The sequence below is a fragment of the Sinohyriopsis cumingii genome, chromosome 14 (genome assembly GCF_028554795.1).
Source record: "Sinohyriopsis cumingii isolate HCF-2022 chromosome 14, ASM2855479v2, whole genome shotgun sequence".
Taxonomy (NCBI): Eukaryota; Metazoa; Mollusca; class Bivalvia; order Unionida; family Unionidae; genus Sinohyriopsis; species Sinohyriopsis cumingii.
The window spans coordinates 89,163,530-89,183,197 of record NC_142974.1 but is presented as its reverse complement, the minus strand read 5'-3'; the positions used below and the strand labels follow the sequence as shown (position 1 = coordinate 89,183,197).

At 39.8% G+C, this 19,668-nt stretch overlaps 1 protein-coding gene across 1 annotated transcript in view; it reads left to right on the top strand.

The window, feature by feature from the left end:
• The window catches only part of LOC149784332 (mRNA-capping enzyme-like), a 113,270-nt gene that overhangs the window by 63,195 nt on the left and 30,407 nt on the right, over positions 1-19,668 (top strand). The window contains exons 10-12 of the mRNA XM_089932373.1: positions 7,726-7,829; positions 8,922-9,023; positions 9,588-9,795. Coding sequence (XP_089788499.1) covers positions 7,726-7,829; positions 8,922-9,023; positions 9,588-9,795 — 414 coding nt within the window. The remainder of the gene's footprint in view (positions 1-7,725; positions 7,830-8,921; positions 9,024-9,587; positions 9,796-19,668) is intronic.

The following is a 19,668-nucleotide window of genomic DNA, read 5'->3' as shown; positions in this document are numbered from 1 at the left end:
TGCATGATATAAAGAAACCTTGTTCAAGCCAATCATTCCAAAATTGAAAGCCTCATTTTATACTGAATTCTTGTCATTATTTTTAATTGTGTTTACCTAGATGACAAAGTCATGATTTGTGTTGAACATTGACTGAAGTCAGATCTTTGTTACAATTCATATGCAGTAGTCTCCAAAGTCCCAATCTTTGTTACAATTCATATGCAGTAGTCTCCAAAGTCCCAATCTTTGTTACAATTCATATGCAGTAGTCTCTAAAGTCCCAATCTTTGCTGTTGAAATTGTGTATTACAAACCTTGTGAACTCGTGCTATTGTTGACACTTTTTAAGGACATAGAATGGATCGACATTTCATTGTAAAATTCTGTACGTTTTCTGTTCATTTCTTTATCTTAAATAGTAGTGGCTGTCATTTGGGATTTAATTATATCTCATCAGACTCATCAGATTACTTTTCCTTTGCAACAGTGGGATAAATTTATTCCACTCAGAGAGTAGCCAAAATATAATATGCCTGCTGCAGTGGGATATTTCACACTAAAAAAATGATTTTTATTCCCAATCTTCTTGACACTGCCATGATTAAAAACGTGATTTTCATTAATCTTGAAAAAAAAGCAGAGAAGCAAATACCGCCTCAGTATATTGCCTCTAACATAGTAGTATTTATAAATGGTAAACAGTTCTGCTTAATGCTCATATAAAAATATCTTTAGGGCAGTTTATATAGCTAATTTTCATAAAGGTAATAGAAAGGTGAGGTGCTCAGATATAAAAAAAAATGTCCCTGGAAGAGGAATCCATTAGGCTAATTTGTATAGGTAGAGTTTTCAAAGAACAACCTGATTTATTTGAAGTTATTGCTAAATCAAAGAGATGCATGCTAAAATACAAAGGTTATTTCCCATCATTGCTTTGAATGAGAATGTTTAAGCCTTCTTTATCAAGGATTATTGGCAAGTTTGTGAACAGTGGCAACATTTCTTTGAAGTCCGATTTAACACTGTATATAAAACGCAAAATGAGATTATTTCACTAATAAGTTTACAAGTTTTTGAAAATAAAATGTCAAAATGCAGCTGTGATTCATAAAAGAATGAGTGAAGGAAACAAGGCCCAGCAAAAGTAAATTTCAGAACTTTACACTGATCATGATATAAAATTGGTAGGCTACAATGTTTAAAGTAAATAAGGAATGCACATATTTTTTTACATTGGCAGTCAAGGCAAATAGACATTATGCATAGAACCAAACCAACTATTTCTACACAAGTATTGAATATACAAGACTTTTTTGAATTCTTTTTTACATTGGCCAGATGTGTAAACAACAAAGTATTGATTCTACATTCAGTACCTGCTTCTGAATTACTCTGCCATTTCAGTTTACTTGGTTATTCTTCAAAACATTAGCTATTCAAAATAACAAAAAATGCCTCCAAACCATATCCATGGTGTGATGCACATGTGCATGCAGTGATGCGGTAGTTTCTAGGTACAGATCGCTCCACTGCAGTCTTCATTGTCATAGCTGTCAAGTGTCCCATTATTTCCATGTTTGTCCCATATTTTGGACCTGAATATGGGTGTACATTTTGTTTTCTTGTTAAAAATCCATCTTTTAAATTTAAAAAATTAAATTAAGAATTTCTTTGCTATTTTGTGTTTAGAATGGGCACCTGATTCCTTTCTGAGAGTAGATATATCTCATGTATATAGGGACATAGAGCTCTAGAATATGATTTGTTCATTTGAAATCAAGGCTACCATGCCAGTCTTTAACCACCATATCGGTTGCACAAAGCAGTTGCCGCTGTCATTGTATCTCATCTTTATAATATTCAAATTCTAGTCATGTTGAGGGGGGTGCGTGGCCTGGGCCTGTAGTCCCGCTTGCCAAAGGAAAGTGAAGCGTCTCTCATAGCCTCTCCTTCCCAGGTGTAGTGATCGCCGCAGGACCACTGTCTCGCTCTGCGGGGCAGGAGGTTACTTGCATATGGCCTCTCCTACACTATTGTGTCCACAGCAGCACCTTCACGCGGTGCCCCCTGTTTTAACAGAGCCTGCTGTGTGGCGCGACCGAGTACCCGGCGGTATAACTGGGTGGGCAGACTGGGCTCATTAGCCCTGGCAGGCAACCAGTCTAAGAGAAGGGAAACTCTGACCCCAAACCCGGGCAGATGAAGCTCGTTAGCCTTGTCAGGCAGTTCATCTAGGAGAAGGAAACTCTGATTCAAAACCAACCAAGTCCCATCCATTGGATTATGGCTCCACTGCCTTGTGGATATCTTCGGGAGAAGGAAAGGCTACGGGAGTAAACCCAGACAGAAAATCAGGAGTGGAGCCCCTAAGGCGGCTGGGGGTCGACTACGACCTCCTTCCGGCAGCTCCTGCATCCAAACTGGTGCCAAATGTCATGCTCAGCATTCCTTTGGACCCCACCAGCAAGGACGAGAGGGGGATCCTGACGTCTGGGCAGCCCAGGATCTCCATATTCCATGCCCAGGCTTGCGCCCTGGAGAGGACACTCCAGTCTCGCTACTGAGTGAGGAAACAACACGGAAGCTGACAGTTTACGGGTTATAAGTCCCACCCGATTGGCGTAGGGAAGGGGCGCCACGGGTCAGCTTTGACGGTGGGAGGGATCATCGTGTCCCACTGGCCAACTATCGCCCGCCTCAAGCCGGGCAGCCCCCGGTCAATAAGGTGTTGACCCGCCATCGTCTGCCTGCTCCAGTGGGTGTCTGGAGCTCAGTGTGTTGTTCAGCATGACAAGCAGATGGTAATTCCACACCAAACAAAAGAAACAAGAAACCAATAAAGAAGACTCCAGCTCTTCGATTTGCAAGCTGGAATGTGCGCACCATGTGTACAGGCATCTCCGACGACCTCAGAGAAGTGGACGACACCAGAAAGACGGCCATCATCGATAGAGAACTCACCAGACTAAATATCAGCATAGCTGCCCTCCAGGAAACCAGGCTCGCCTCTAGTGGCTCCCTCAGAGAGGAAAACTACACCTTCTTCTGGAAGGGTCGAGAACCTGAGGAGCCCCGTCAGCACGGAGTGGGCTTTGCCATCAAAAACAATCTCCTGGCCTTGGTTGAACCTCCAACAGGGGGCACTGAGCGTCTCTTGTCCATCCGCCTCACCACTACTTCAGGTCCTGTCAACATCATCAGTGTCTACGCCCCAACCCTCACGTCATCAGAAGACGTGAAGGATCAGTTCTATGGGCAGCTGGACGAACAGATCAAAGGATGCCCCAAAAATGAACCACTATTCCTCCTCGGCGACTTTAATGCCAGAGTAGGTGCGGACCACGAGTCCTGGCCTACCTGCCTCGGATATCATGGCACTGGAAAGACCAATGAAAACGGCCAGAGACTGCTGGAGCTATGCACCTACCATGGCCTGTGCATCACAAACACCTTCTTCAAGTGTAAGCCACAACACAAAGTGTCATGGAAACACCCCAGATCTCATCACTGGCACCAACTCGACTTGGTCATCACCAGGCGCTCTGCCCTTAACAGCGTCCTCTCCACCAGAACCTACCACAGTGCAGACTGTGACTCCGACCATGCCCTTGTGAGCAGCAGAGTGCGACTACAGCCACATGTGCTACACCGCACAAAACCAAAAGGATGTCCTCGCATAAACACTGCACAGATGTCAGTCCCTGCCAAGGTGGAGGAGTATGTGTCTGCCCTGAACAAGGCTCTCCAGGACCTGCCTGAGTATGACGCTACAGCCAAGTGGAACGCCATGAAGGGTGCCATCTACAGTACAGCTATGTCAACGTTTGGCAAGAAGGAACGACCCAGCCAGGACTGGTTCAATGCACACCTATCACGGATGGAACCACAAATCGAGGAGAAACGAAAAGCCTTCATAGCTTACAAAAAATGCCCTAATGAACGGACGCTTGCTGCTCTCAGAAGTGCCCGAAGTAACACCCAACGCATTGCTAGACAGTGTGCGAACGAGTACTGGCAACAACTGTGTGAAGGGATCCAGCGAAGTGCCGAGTCCGGACACATCCAAGGCATGTACAGTGGCATCAAGAAGGCTCTAGGCCCTACAGTGAAAGGGGTCGCTCCCCTGAAATCCCTGACGGGAGAGAAGATCACAGACCGTGGGCAACAGATGGCCAGATGGGTGGAGCACTACTCAGAACTATACTCCCGAGAAACATCAGTCACTGATGCAGCCCTCAGCAGCATAAAGAATCTGCCCACCATGGAAGAGCTCGACAAAGTGCCAACCTTAGAGGAGCTCAGCAAAGCAATCGACTGCCTTCCAAACGACAAAGCACCAGGTAGTGACAGCATCCCACCCGAAGCTATCAAACGTGGAAAACCAGCATTGATTAAACCACTGCACGAGCTACTTTGCCGCTGCTGGGAGGAAGGAGTAGTCCCCCAAGACATGCGTGATGCCACAATTGTGACCCTTTACAAAAACAAGGGCGACCGCAGTGACTGTAATAATTACAGAGGGATCTCGCTCTTGAGTATTGTTGGTAAAGTGTACGCCCGCATCATACTCAACAGGCTGCAGTTGCTGGCAGACCGTGTGTACCCGGAATCACAGTGCGGCTTCAGAGCAGGCAGGTCGACAACAGACATGATCTTCTCCCTACGACAACTCCAAGAGAAGAGCAGAGAGCAAGGTCAACCACTCTACATGATGTTCATCGACCTCACCAAGGCCTTTGACTTGGTCAGCAGGAAGGGCCTTTTTGAACTTCTGAGTAAGATCGGTTGCCCCCCAAAACTCCTCAGCATGATAATCTCTTTCCATGCAGATATGAAGGGAACAGTCCTGTATGATGGATCATCCTCAACTTCCTTCCCAATTAACAGTGGTGTGAAGCAGGGCTGCGTGCTGGCACCAACACTTTTTGGGATCTTCTTCTCCCTGCTCCTCTCCTACGCCTTCGACACGTCCACGGATGGCATATATCTACACACCAGGTCTGATGGGAGCCTGTTCAACCTGGCACGACTGCGCTCAAAGACCAAAGTGAGAGCTGTGCTCATCAGGGAGATGCTTTTTGCAGATGACGCAGCTCTTGTGGCCCACACCGAGGAAGCCCTCCAGAGACTGGGAGACCGTTTTGCTGTTGCCTGCACGCACTTTGGTCTCACAATCAGCTTGGAAAAAACAAATGTCAGCGTGCAAGATACCACCATTGCCCTTCAATCAAAATCAACGGTGTCACCCTGGAAGCAGTCAACAACTTTACCTACCTAGGGTCAACCATCAGCAACACTCTCTCGATTGATATGGAGCTGGACAGAAGGCTTGGAAAGGCAAACACCATCATGGCTCGATTAACAAAGAGGGTTTGGGAAAACAACGGGCTGACAGAGCACACCAAGGTCCGAGTCTACCAGGCCTGCGTTCTCAGCACCCTTCTATATGGAAGTGAGACGTGGAGTACCTACATGAGGCAAGAACGCCGGCTCAACTCCTTCCATATACGGTGCCTAAAGCGCATCCTGAAAATCAGCTGGCAAGACCGTGTTCCACACAGCGAGATCCTGCAGCGTGCAAGAACCCCCAGCATGTACTCCCTGCTAATTAAATGCCGCCTTCGATGGCTGGGTCACGTCCGACGCATGGAGGATGGAAGGCTGCCAAAGGACATCTTATATGGACAGCTGGCCACTGGCATGAGAAGAGTCGGACGCCCCTCACTCCGTTTCAGAGATGTGTGCAAGAGGGACATGAAGGCATGCAACATTTCACCCGATGGCTGGGAAGAGCTGGCTGAGGACCGAGGCACCTGGAGACTGATGGTAAACAATGGCATATCAGTCGCTGATGCGAGGAGAGGCCAGTTGGTGGCAGAGAAACGCAAGAGAAAGAAGAACGCAACAGCAACCACAGTAATGCAGACTTCCCAGTATGTCTGCACCAACTGCAGTAGGGACTGTCACTCACGTATAGGCCTGCACAGCCACAGCAGACGTTGCCAACAGAGACAGGCAACACCCCAAGGGCGCTATTCGCATGGTCTTTCGAGACCGAGTCGCCAATGATGAGTCATGTTGAAAAGGAAAGCAGAAGATTCAGAATTTTCTCCAGCAAAGAAAAGAAAACAGAACTGGTAGGACAGTTATGCCATCATGTTTAGATTTGTCAAACCATCTAGTAAAGGAGAAAATTTCCCCTGTTTTTAGGTTTTTTTTGGTGCTTATCATGACACAATTTATCAGTTTACCATTCTTCCCTTTAGTCTCAACATCTAGCAGGCATTCAACATTCTCGAGCCTGTATTTCAGAGATTTAGCATCACAGATTCAACCTAGAATCTGGTGGGTTCAGTGGTGGCAGCACAGATGGCCACCAGACCCAACTGGATCAGTCAACACAGCCTGTTAGTTTTGCTGGATTTGCCAATGAAATTTTGAAGATTTCAACAATTGTCTGAACTTTATGTTAGGGTCACAGGTCAAGTGATACAAGGCTGCGTTGCTTATGTAGTTAGGAGAATGGGTTATCATTCATATGGGAGAATTCAGCCATTTTTCCTTAGAATGATACCCGAGGCAAAGATGGGATGCTCAGTATCCTTTCCTCCTATTACTTAATCTCCTATCATAGTGTGATTGGTGAGCGTTTTTTAAGGAGAAAGCAAATTTTTTAAGTAAATTATATTTCTCCAAGATTACTTACCCAACATTACTTAAAAACCCTTACAACCACCCTTCCATGCAAGGATCCTCATTAGTATCTCGCTCAGCTACATACGTGAATCCTGGTGATGTCCAGGGGAAATAATGGGCAAGAGTTATTGCCCTTTGGTTATTGATGAAAACAAATTTTCTTCTTTTAGTTGGGCTGGATGCACAAGGTAGCAGGCTAATATTCATAATGTAATGTGAGTGGGTAAGTATTCTCAGAGAAAAATAATTTACTTGAAAATTTGCTTTCTTTTAGAAAGGAACCTTCCTCTTTCACTTGCTAGTGTTGCTGGCAATTTATTTCCCACTCTTTTTTTTTTCCAGAGAGTAAAATCATAAAGAATTTCTTTGGCCTAGAATAATACAGTTTTAAAAAAATCACACTGAATTCAGATCATCAATGAAAGATGGTACATTGGAATCAGTAATGAATGAAAAAACAAGGTGTATTAAAGGTTCCCATAAACAGTCCTTGTCTGATTGTGAGCTTGTTGCACTCTTGCACCTTCTAAATGGGCACCTGAATGGAACAGGTGCAAGAATGCATTATGTGCATCTTTGATATTATTTAATTATGTAAGTTATTGTCCAACTTTACTGATGCTTTTAGATGTTGTAAATATGATGTCCCACCCAGTCACATTATCCTGACACCAGGCCGACCAGTCCTAACACTAACCTCTTAATGCTGATTGCCAAGCAAGGCAGATGTTAGTACCATTTTTGTAAGTCTTTAGTAAGTCTTTGGTATGACTCAGATGGAGATCGAACCCACGACCTCCCGTATCCAAGGTGGACACTGATGTAATAGATAGTTTCATATGCATTAAAGTTTTAAAAATCAGTATTTGTTCCTGAAAATTAGAATTTGTGCCATTAGCAGTCAGTTTTTTGTACTCAGGGCTTGGCAGCTATGCACTGTAGAGCAAGTGTGAAGGGATAAACTACCCTAACATGATAGATGGAGTAACAAAACATTGTTTGAGCTATAGTGTATTGAAATGTGTTGACATGGACTTTCTCTTTTAGGATGCCAAATTTGTGGAGGGAGTGAGGGGTGTCAACCATGTCACAACACAACCACGCCTAGCAGAGATCCAAACAAGAGTGCAGAAGATGTGTGGATGGGAACGGTAGAAACCCCTAACATTCCATGAGAAATTTAAAAGAATGATTTTCTCAGAGTTTTGTCTTGCTTACTTTTCACCCATAGAGTCACATAATTATCACTTTGTTGTTACATGTAGCTGTATAATCTTCAGTTTTAAAACTATTACAATTCAGTGTTAAAACTGTTACAATTCACTGTTAAAACTGTTACAATTCAGTGTTAAAACTATTACAATTCAGTGTTAAAACTATTGCAATTCAGTTTTAAAACTATTACAATTCAGTGTTAAAACTATTACAATTCAGTGTTAAAACTATTACAATTCAGTTTTAAAACTATTACAATTCAGTGTTAAAACTTGAAATTTATGTAACAAATATTAGATAACACATCAAACCATATAGAATGACAAAATTACAAAAGCAAACACCCTGAAATAACAAAATATAAACATGCTGACAATAATTAAGGAAGGAAACATTGTTAAGATAAGTAGGACATGGTGTTCCATTATCATCCTATAAGCATGGGACATGATGTTTCATTATGGCCCTGTAAGCATGGAACATGATGTTTGATTATTTCTCCATGAGGATGGGAGATATTTTGCCATTTTGACTCGATGGGGAGGAGGATCTCTTTTTAAGGCTTCAAAATGGTAAAAATGCATTACTTTCATGCAGGATGATGTTACTTTTCCTGAGAGGATCTTACAGAAGGGCAACAATTGTACTTATATTCAAGATATTTGGGATAAAATAAGAAAGCAGATCAATGATTTACTTTTAATATGCATTCTTCCCCAACTTGGGTCACATTAAAATTATTTAACTCACGCCATGCTACAAAAAAATATTTAAAACAAAACACTTTTGTTTAATCTGTAGAAAAATAAAAATACTAATATAAATTTAGTTATGTACTTTGCCTCCATTTTCCATTGATTCCTAGCTTAAGACTTGTGCATAAGGTAATTCTCTTGGTGACTGTTATGGTACATGTTTTGTGGAATCAATTTAACGTTTTCATTTAACTAACTTGTAACATGTAGATGGAATATCCTACCTAACATTCTTATACTCTACTTTTCTGAACATTAAAAATTTCATTTCAGTGCTGGATTTCCAGGCTCACAGCCAGTATCCATGGATATAAATAATATCAACCTACTCCGAGAAAAAGCCTACAAATGTAGCTGGAAGGCTGATGGAGCCAGGTAAATACAGGATTGTAGAAAATTTAGGTATAGGACTTAGAGACACAGGTTAATGTACATTCTTCTTGTATATGTGTTCCATACCTTGTATACAACTTCTTTTTCCATTAATATAGATTGTCATGTAAACATTTATCTTTCTGCCACATAATATAATATATTTTTTCTTGTTTCCACTCTCCTTGAAGAAAATGTGGAGGCTGGTAATCTTTTATGACAATTTGTGAGAAGGGTGGTGTAATTTTATCCTGTAGATTTCAATTTTATGAAAAATCATTTAAACAATTCACAAGTTCTTTCAACCATCATTTGAATATGCCAATATTGCTATCTTATTCTGTTTGTTTTTTAAATAAGGATGATGATTATTTGGTTATTTTAATGAACTCTTTTTGTGTTTGACTTTGAACAAGGATACAAAATATTTATGATACAGAAGCTAGTTTGTACATGTCGTAAATAATCACTAGTTAAGTGATGTTTGTCATTTTTAGGTACTTAGTTCATTTTAGTGTGGAAAAAAGTTAATAATCTGTACTTTAACAGTATATGTACTGATTGCAGGTATTTGATGTTAATACATGGTAGAAATGAGGTATACATGATAGACAGAGACAACAGTGTGTTCTATGTCCCAAACTTGGAGTTCCCTCGCAGAAAGGATCCCAAGGCACATATACGAGACACACTGGTTGATGGAGAACTGATTTTAGATAAAGTGGAAGGACAGACTGTACCCAGATATCTCATATATGATATAATACGATTTGAGGTGAGTTACTGTTAGCGATTGGTGAGATATGGGTATTTTCTTAAGATGATATTATCTGTGTTAAGGTTTATGTTGATGCTTTGTGTTTAGGTATATATTATGTACTGTTGTGATTTTTGAGTATATATTGTGTACTGTTGTTTATATATGGAGGATATACTGTATACTAAATTTTTGAATATATATTGCATACTTGCATTTTTGTGAAAGTAAGTAAGTATGCTTTCTCTCTCTCTCACTCTGTATATATATATAAAGTCTCCAGATTTTGCCTAAAATGCCCGACCTGTGCAATAGGGCTGATTATTTTACTGTACAGTGCCCAAATCAGCCATTGGAAGGTTCTGCTAAGCTAGTGTTAACTAATTTTCAGACTTAAGAATAAATGTTTTAACTGAAACCTATACTTGGGTATTGATCACATCTTATACATGAAATATACATCACATAGGGGTGAAACTGTGTAATGTTACATCTACCAGGGTCAGGTTCCATATAAATATTTCCCTGCCTCAGGCAAGTCTAGTTATATACCATTAAATTTTATTAGTAAAGAGGGATTCCCAGCAGTCATTTTCAGAATGGCATAAGGAAGAAAAACTGAAATAAATCTGGCACAAATTACTTTAGGGACAGGAAGAAGCCTGATGGTTAGGTGTCAAAATTTTAAAGGTCTCTGTCATTGTGGAACAAAGAAAATTGACTGGGTAATAATACATTTTGTTCAAGAGTTAGTTCCTTAACCAAATATTGTGCATTTTAAAAAGTTCAAACAACCAGCCCTCGGGTATAAAAAGGAATATTGATATTTTTGGCCAGGCTTGGAAAAAGGCATGAAATGTAAAAATTAAATGTATTGGACATTATGTCATGTTCATTTGTGTAACATTCATGGCAAGAGATAAGATTGTTGCTGCCATGTTACATTTGAGAAATAAGGATTTTCTCATGGTCAGTGAACTGTTGACCTCAGTATGATTTAGGACTGCAATTTCTGAAACAACTGGAGGTCAATATTGGTCTTAGTGTACTTTGGAAACTTTTCAGTTGAACATACTGTGCGTTTGCTGTATTACATCACACATTTGAACTTTTCAGTTGAACATAAAGTGCCTTTGTTGTATCAGATCACACATTTGAACTTTTCATTTGAACATAATGTGCCTTTGCTGTATCAGATCACACATTTGAACTCTTCAGTTGAACATAATGTGTGTTTGCTGTATCACATCACACGTTTGAACTCTTCAGTTGAACATAAAGTGCATTTGCTGTATCACATCACACATTTGAACTTTTCAATTGAACATAATGGGCCTTTGCTGTATCAGATCACACATTTGAACTTTTCAGTTGAACATAATGTACGTTTGCTGTATTGGATCACACATTTGAACTCGTCCTTTGAACATATTGTGCCTTTGCTGTATCAGATCACACATTTGAACTCGTCTTTTGAACATATTGTGCCTTTGCTGTATCAATTCACACATTTGAACTCGTCATTTGAACATATTGTGCCTTTGCTGTATCAGATCATGCATTTGAACTTTCCAGTTGAACATAATGTGCCTTTGCTGTATCAATTCACACATTTGAGCTTTTCAGTTGAAGATAATGTGCATTTGCTGTATCAGATCACACATTTGAACTCGTCATTTGAACATAATATGCCTTTGCTGTATCAGATCACACATTTGAACTTTTCAGTTGAACATAATGTACGTTTGCTGTATCAGATCACACATTTGAACTTTTCAGTTGAACATAATGTGCCTTTGCTGTATCAGATCACACATTTGAACTTTTCAGTTGAAAATGTACGTTTGCTGTATTGGATCACACATCTGAACTCATTTGAACATAATGTGCCTTTGCTGTATCAGATCACACATTTGAACTCCTCATTTGAACATAATGTGCCTTTGCTGTATCAGATCACACATTTGAACTTTTCAGTTGAACATAATGTGCCTTTGCTGTATCAGATCACACATTTGAACTTTTCAGTTGAACATATTGTGCCTTTGCTGTATCAGATCACACATTTGAACTTTTCAGTTGAACATAATGTGCCTTTGCTGTATCAGATCACACATTTGACCTTTTCAGATACATCTTTTCCAAGTCAGCAATAGCAGTACATGTTTCATTACACCATACTGAAATTTGATTCACTTACAAAAAAAATACTATTGTAGTATAGTACCTTATCCAGGGACACATCGCGGTTGCCAACCGGACTCATCCAGATGATAGGATTTGAACTGCACCCATTTGCTTTTGATTCCAACATGCTAACCACTGAGCCACTGAAACTTCTTTTTGTTTTGTAATAATCTCTTTCAACAAATCATTGGGTTACCATATGATTACCATTATCAATAATTGCTTGTCAAAGCTGGACATTTTATGTTTAGTACTATTTCATGGGCAAATTGCATGCCTATATTACCTTATTTAATTTCATTTTTTTTTCTACATCCTGTGGCTATTTCATAGAACCAACATGTTGCATATGTTAAATATTGAATTTATTTAGCAATATGTCATCTGACTCTATTATGTAGCTTACCTTTACAGGATGGAAATTACCAATATCCTTATAACAAGAAATTCATCCTGCCATCAGATGGAAAGTTCTAGAAAGTTCAGTACTAGAAAGAACACAGATCCAGTCTATTCCCAAGTCATAGACCCTCATAGACCCATGTGCAGTACTAATCAAACTTTTCTGGACAACATATTGGATCAATTCAACTCAGAAACACTCTTGAAAGAGTGCCTTCTCTCATGTCAGGAACATGTGTTTGGCATCTAAATATTGTTTTCAGTATTTCCATTGTGTTTATACCCTCATTCCAATTCATATTTGATCATAGTATTGGCTCTCTAGCGATTTATGAAGATTTGATAATCCATAATTGTTTCTGAATCTATTTTTCTGGACTCATGAGTAGGTATTGTTTCCTCACACATCTAATTTGCTTTTAATCTCCATCTCAGTCAGTATTTATTTAGTAAATGTCTGTGTTTTTAATGATGCATTAACAAATGCTTTATGTTTAATTGTTTTGGGAGGGGGTCACACATCAGAATTATCTTTTATTAGTGTGTTCAAGTGGCAGCACATCATTAATTTCAATTATAGTAAGTCAAGAATGCAATTTTAGCTCTTCAGGTCAGAACAGTCTGTTGTCTGTCCCCCATTGTCTGTTCAACCATTAGCACTAGTTTGTTATCACTACTCCTCCTAAACTATTTGAGAGATTGCTATGAATCTTTACACACATATACACCCCATGGTCCTAAATGCAAATGGTGATGCATGGACAGCAAATACAGGCATCACAGTGGTCATCACTGGTCATCTTAAACATCTTGTTGCATGGATGGTCATATCAAAATGGGGTTTTCACTAAAAGACATCATATGAGGTCCAGTTGGTCCTAATTGAAAATTGGGATGATCTGCTTTCCAATATGGCTGCCACAGTGGTCATCTTGAAAATCTTTTTAGTACTTATCCTTCTGACAGAAAAGCCATATTGAAATGGGGATTTCACTGAAGAATCATATGATGTCAAGTTGATACTAAATGAAAATAGTGCTGATCTGATGTCCAGTATGGCTGCCACAGTGGTTTTTGTGAGAATCTTGAATCACTACTCCTTAACGGATGGTCAGATAAAGATGGTGTATTTACTGAAAGACTTCTAATGATATATAGTTGATTCTAAATGAAAATGGTACCAGTCTGTCCAGTGTCCAATATAACTGTCACAGTGACCATCTTGAAAATTTTATCACTATTCCTCAATAAAAACTAATATTTCCATGGGATTTTCACAAGAAGGCTTTTAATGATGTTTGGTTTGTCCTAATGAAAATGGGGATGATCTGATGTCTAATATGGCCATCACAGTGAATAAAAAGTAATATTTCCATGGGATTTTCACCAAAAGGCTTCTTATGGTGTAGAATGGGTCTAAAATGAAAATGGTATCAATCTGATCTCGCAGCATAGCCACCAAAGTGGCCATCTTGAAAATTATGTTGTCACTACTTCTCCTGAATGAATGGGGTTTTTACTAAACATCTTTTTATGATATCTGGTTGGTTCTAATGATGTCATTCAGCTATTTATTTTGCCAGCCACAGGAGCTTTCCTGAAAATCTTGTTGCCACTATTTATTCTGATTGACTGGTCATACCAGGATGGAGTTCTCACTTAAAGACTTGTTATGGATATCTTGTTGATCATAAATGAAAATAGTACCAGTTCAGCTTATATTATATAATATAACTGCCACAATGGCCATCTTGAAATCTTATCACTATTTCTTTGAGATGGCTGGTCATATCAATATTGTGTTTTACTAAAGGACTTCTTATCGTGTATATTATTGGTACTAAATAGAAATGATGCCAGTCTGTTAGCGAATGTAGGTATCATGGCATCCATCTCAAAATCTTTTTATCAATTTTTCTCCAATACAGAAATCGCATCATTATGGTCTTTCCACCAGAAGACCTATTATATTGCCTTTTTGGCCCTAAATGAAAATTGTGCCAAGTTTAAATCCAATGTTTCCACCACTTCAAATTTGAAAATCTTGTTATTGCTGAAGAATATCAAAGATGGTTTCAGCACTCCAGTTAAACTGTAGAAATTATCTTAGCCTGAATTCTTGGAAATGTTTTTCAGCCGTTGAGTCAGTCCTTTGGAGGGACTCTTGATATACAGTATGATTATGTTTCATTTTGATGGTTTTACTGTATTCATTGTCATCAGTATTCAAGGTGAGTATTGCTGACATTAGTTAATGTTTGACCATAGGTACCACACCATTATTTTCTAGAGTGAGTTAGACATGTACTACCTCTATTTTTTAATTAATTATAATATAGTGTGTGCTGCTGATTTCATTACATTTTTTATATTGACTAATTAGGTTAAGTATTGCTTAAGTTTCATGTGGTTTGACTACAAATCTCACACTATTCATCACTACCATTTAATACCTTATGAGGCAGGTAAAGTATCACAGTTTACATTTGACTCTAGGTCTCATGCTGTTCATGAATATTATGATCATGACTTTTTGTTCTTTCACCATGTTTTCTTTTGCAGCAATATGTCACAATGTCTGAAAAATTGTGACATAGGAAAGTCCTATGGAATACACCCCACTTGCTTTTGCTTGTATTAATTGCCAATGGACAGATGATTGTCCATTTTACTGTTTATGGTCAGATGAGGTCTGAGACCTTGCTGAAGACAGATGCACTTTTGAGGGGTCTTCTTACTCTTCATCTTATGAAAACATTGGATCCTTCCCTTGGGTCATATAACAAGAAGAGTAGCTATTTGGTGAAGAGCAGTCCTTGATCTCAGGAGCATATGGGGTCAGTCTCTGTGGAGACTTATAAGGTCTTTGACCCATGATGATTGTTACAACCCAATCTGTGCTCACTAGATTAGATTCAGAATAAGAGTCAAGAACACCTCTTACTCTATTTACTTCATGTATGGAACTGCTCTGGTGGCCTAGTGATTAGAGCATCAGCCTCAAATGCAGGAGGTCATGGGTTCAATCCCCTGTCAAGTCATACCAAAGACTTACAAAAATGGAACTAACAGCTGCCTCGCTCAGCGCTCAGGACTGGTCGGCCTGGTGTCAGGATAATGTGACTGGGTGGGACATGATGCTACATGTCTGCGGCATGATGCCCTAGTGCTAGACATCACTATAAACTGCTACGCTGCAGACATCATAGTGATATGACTAAATTTTTTTTAAAGCTACATTAAAAATCCAAATCACACACACTCTCTTACTAGGCTGCCAGTGAACTCCATTGGGGACTGGGAGTCAGCATACATGCACCAGACATAAGGGGATCTGTGGATCTGCATCTTCCATCCCCCCTCCCCATTAATCCCTTTTAATCCCTAAAGGATGTTGGGACATCCTTTTCAGGATAGTGAATTGTCTTTCCCATTTTTGCCACCATCTGCAGTGGGGCCATGGCCTCTTTGCAGGTTTAATGTTGCAGGTCAAAGTCAGACATTGTCCTCCTGCTTAGTGTGCTACTAGGGACAGTCATTTTGTTTCTTATGAGGAGTTATGGGAAGAGGCTGTCCCTACCTTTTGGTCTACCTTGCATCAGAGAGACGCAGGGTCCCAAAATCCTGCCTTCCAGGATAAAAATGTCTCATCATCTTAATGAACTCTAAAAATTTTGATGCAAAACAGGCAGATGCACCACCTCCTCTTTTCTTTAGGTCCCATGCCTTCTCTCACCCATCGACTCGGGCATCTTCTCTGTTAGGATTTGTGTCACAAGCCAGTGGCACATAGGAAAAGAAGATTCTCTCCAGTTTGGAGAGACTTTGGGCTACCTCATGCCAGAATCTTGTTTTGCTCCCCCATTTGGCTATGGTCAGGGAGCCTTCTCAAAGGTTGTATAAGGACCAGGGGCTAGTTATTTCCCTGTCCATTCAGCATTGAGACCTCTCATCTCTGGCTAGTTGAAGGATATACTCCTCTGCCTGGCCCCTTAAGCCTCCCCTCACAAATGCTGGGGCATCACCAAGGGTCATTTCCAAGGAGACCTGGCTGTCCCCTCCAGTTAAGATCTTTTCTCTGCATCTTCCTTCAGCCATCTAAAGGAGGAATCTCTGTCTCCAGTCACACTACAGTGCTTGCAGGAAGCCGTTGCCAAAACCTCAAGGTATGTCTTATCCATGATCATGGTGCTATTAGTGTCAGTCTCCTCAGGCGTGTTTCTCTGGATACATTTTAGGTCTTACTTGAGCACAAAAAGAACCTTCTTTGAGTTACACCTCTAGAGGCAGACCCACAACAATTCCTGGTAGTGTTTGGTCAAGCATAATGGATGATGGGTGGATCTTGTTTCTCTGTTATAAGTGGAGGATACCAGCTTCAGTTCTACTAACTTTCTTTCCTGGCTAGGATTCCCATACTGTTTCACCAGTGAAATCTACTGTGGTAAACAAAAGAGGTGCACTCCCTTATACAGAAAGGCAAAATAGAGAAACAGTCCCAAGTTTTCTGCACTCAGATTTTCATGATATCCAAAAGAGTTGGGATGTTTTGGCTGATTATTGACCTTTCTGACAAAATCAACTTTCTTTAGGAAGAACTTTTTAAGATGAAGACCACAGCCTGTCAGGAATGCCATTTTGGCCCAGCAAATGGTGATCTTCATTTACCTCAGTGTAGCATACATTCACATCCCCAATTTTTCCACCTCAAACAAAGTACCTCCAGTTTCGTCTGGACTGGAAGGTTTTAATAGCTTTGCTTGCTGTTTTGCCAAGCTTCTATACCCAGAGCCTTAACTGGAGTAATGAGAGTAGTTGCTGACACTGACGATCCCGACCATAATGTATGTTGTTGACTGGTTGATTCTTAATAGTTTTTAGTGTCCATCAGACAAAATCTGTCTTGATATTGCCCATAGCGACCTGGCTGGGCCTTATACCAAACCTTGAGAAATTGGAGCTGTTTCCATGTTAGGATTTTGTATACATGGTGATGAATTTTCTAATGAACAGGAATTAGTTCATTACCCAAACCCTGGTCCTTATGGAGACAATGAGAGCTGAAATTTCATTGTTGGATTACCTTTATGTAGGGGAGCCGAGTGGTCTAAAGTGCTGTCCATTACGGATCACTGCCATCTCACCTCCATCTGTGTGGGTTCTAGTCTAGGATTCGGCCAATGTGGGTATGTGAGAAAGCTTGCCAGTAGCTTCTCGTGGGTTGGTGGTTCTTCCCGGGGTTTTCCCAGGTTCTTCTTTTACTATTAATACTGGTCGAAATACATTGCCTATCGTGTGCTGAAAAATGGCATTAAACCCCACAACAACAACCCTTATCTATCCCTTCTGGGGACCTTGAACCCCATGGTGGACCTGGTTCCTCTTGGAAGACTAGGCTTATGCCCCCACCTGTTTCTTCTTCTTGCAAACAGGAAGCTGCATAATGATCTGACAAATCATAAATCTCTAGGATTGTATTCTTACCACCATTTGAGTTGGTGGTACGATCAGGACTGGTTTCTGATTGGAGTATCCATGCATGCCCTTGAATACCACTCCTATCTGTTCACAGACGTGTCATATTCTGGTTAGGGTACTTAATTTAAGCAGGAAAGAACAGTTCTTCATGGTTCCTGGTATCAGGAATATTATTTCTCACCCATGCGACAGGGAAATCTAGCTGTTTTGCTAACCTTACTTTTCTTATCTCAGTCTAGTTGTCTCAATCAAGGTGTCCACACACTCAGAACTACTTTTAAAAAAAGAAACCCTTCTTTTCTGCTGTGCCTGACATAGTTTTTCTAAAATCATACAACAACAACAACAAATCCATCTTTGAGAACACACCATACAAAAACATTTCAAGAGAGACCTAGACCACATATGATGTCAAGCTTTTTGGTATTATGTTAGTTCATTCCACACAGCATGGTAAATTTTATCCTATTTTCAGGCCAAGCTCAATACATTTTCAGGTCAGTGTCATTAAATGTAGTTAAAGCTATGTAGCTAGTTTTGAATACTTCGTGTGAAACAAATTATATACTGTTAGCTATATTTAATGATGCTGACCTGAAAAATGACTGCTACAGATGGGATGAAAATTCTCAATGCTGTGTGAAATGAACTGTGACAGAAAACACTGATCCATGCACATCAACTATAGACCTATACACTTCATAGCCTCACAACTCTCTTAACAACTACAGAAAACTTAGTAACAGCCAGAAAATGTGTTATGTAAAACATGCTTTATTCTAAAAAAATTTAAGCATCTCCATTGTGCCCTGGTTGAATCAAAAATACCTACAATATTTAATGACAAATAATGCACTTACCAGCCAGAAGGAATCATTTTTCTGTCAGCACATTAATCCATCAATAAATTTCATGATAGCCCTTGCCATATTTTCAAGACAGAAAAATAAATTTTCAAAGAATCTGTGAACTTGAAAATTTAGCACGTGGTTATCTGCCAGGGTCTGTATTAGGAGGGTCTTTTATACACGGGGGGTAATTTTACAATCAATATTAAGGAGAACACAAAGTATGTTACAAACAGTTTCACCTCCTCCAAAGAAAAGGAGTTATATACAATAGTGACACAGCTCACTAGTTACCTATGAATAACCCAAGCACGGACACTCATGCTACATGTAACATTTCGTTATAATAATAGCCTATACACTACAATATAGGTGTGGGACCAGTATCGTTTCATTATTTACAACATAATTTTCTAAATTGGAACTGATGAAAACGAAACACTTTCTTGGAGTAGATATTAACTATTTATTGTTAATTTCATATAACATCCATATATTAAATGTGATAGTACCTCAATACTATGTAGTGTTTTATTTTTTTGGCTTACACATAAAAACTGTTCTTCAGATGACATGGTCATGCCACAGTACTTATTAATTTATTTGTATTAATGAACCACATGTAAACATTGGCGCATGAACTATATTGCACAAGTGAGAAGTTTTTGTTTACTTTAAAGGAAATTATTGGATGAGAAAAAGAATCTACATTGGGTTTAGACTGAGACAAGGAAATCCCAGTCACGGGGTTACATTATATGTCTCCCTTCCTTGGCAATCCTCATGGGGAGACAAATAATGTAAACCCTTTACTGGGATTTCCTTGCCTCAGTCCAAACCCCAACATAAATTCTATATGCCCCTTCTCTTTGCATGGAGATATGGAATCCCCATCGCTGAGCAGCCACAGATAGGAAAGACTCTCTTAGTTTGTCATATTGCCAAAATAAAAAATATTTTGGTGGACAGTCTGTTC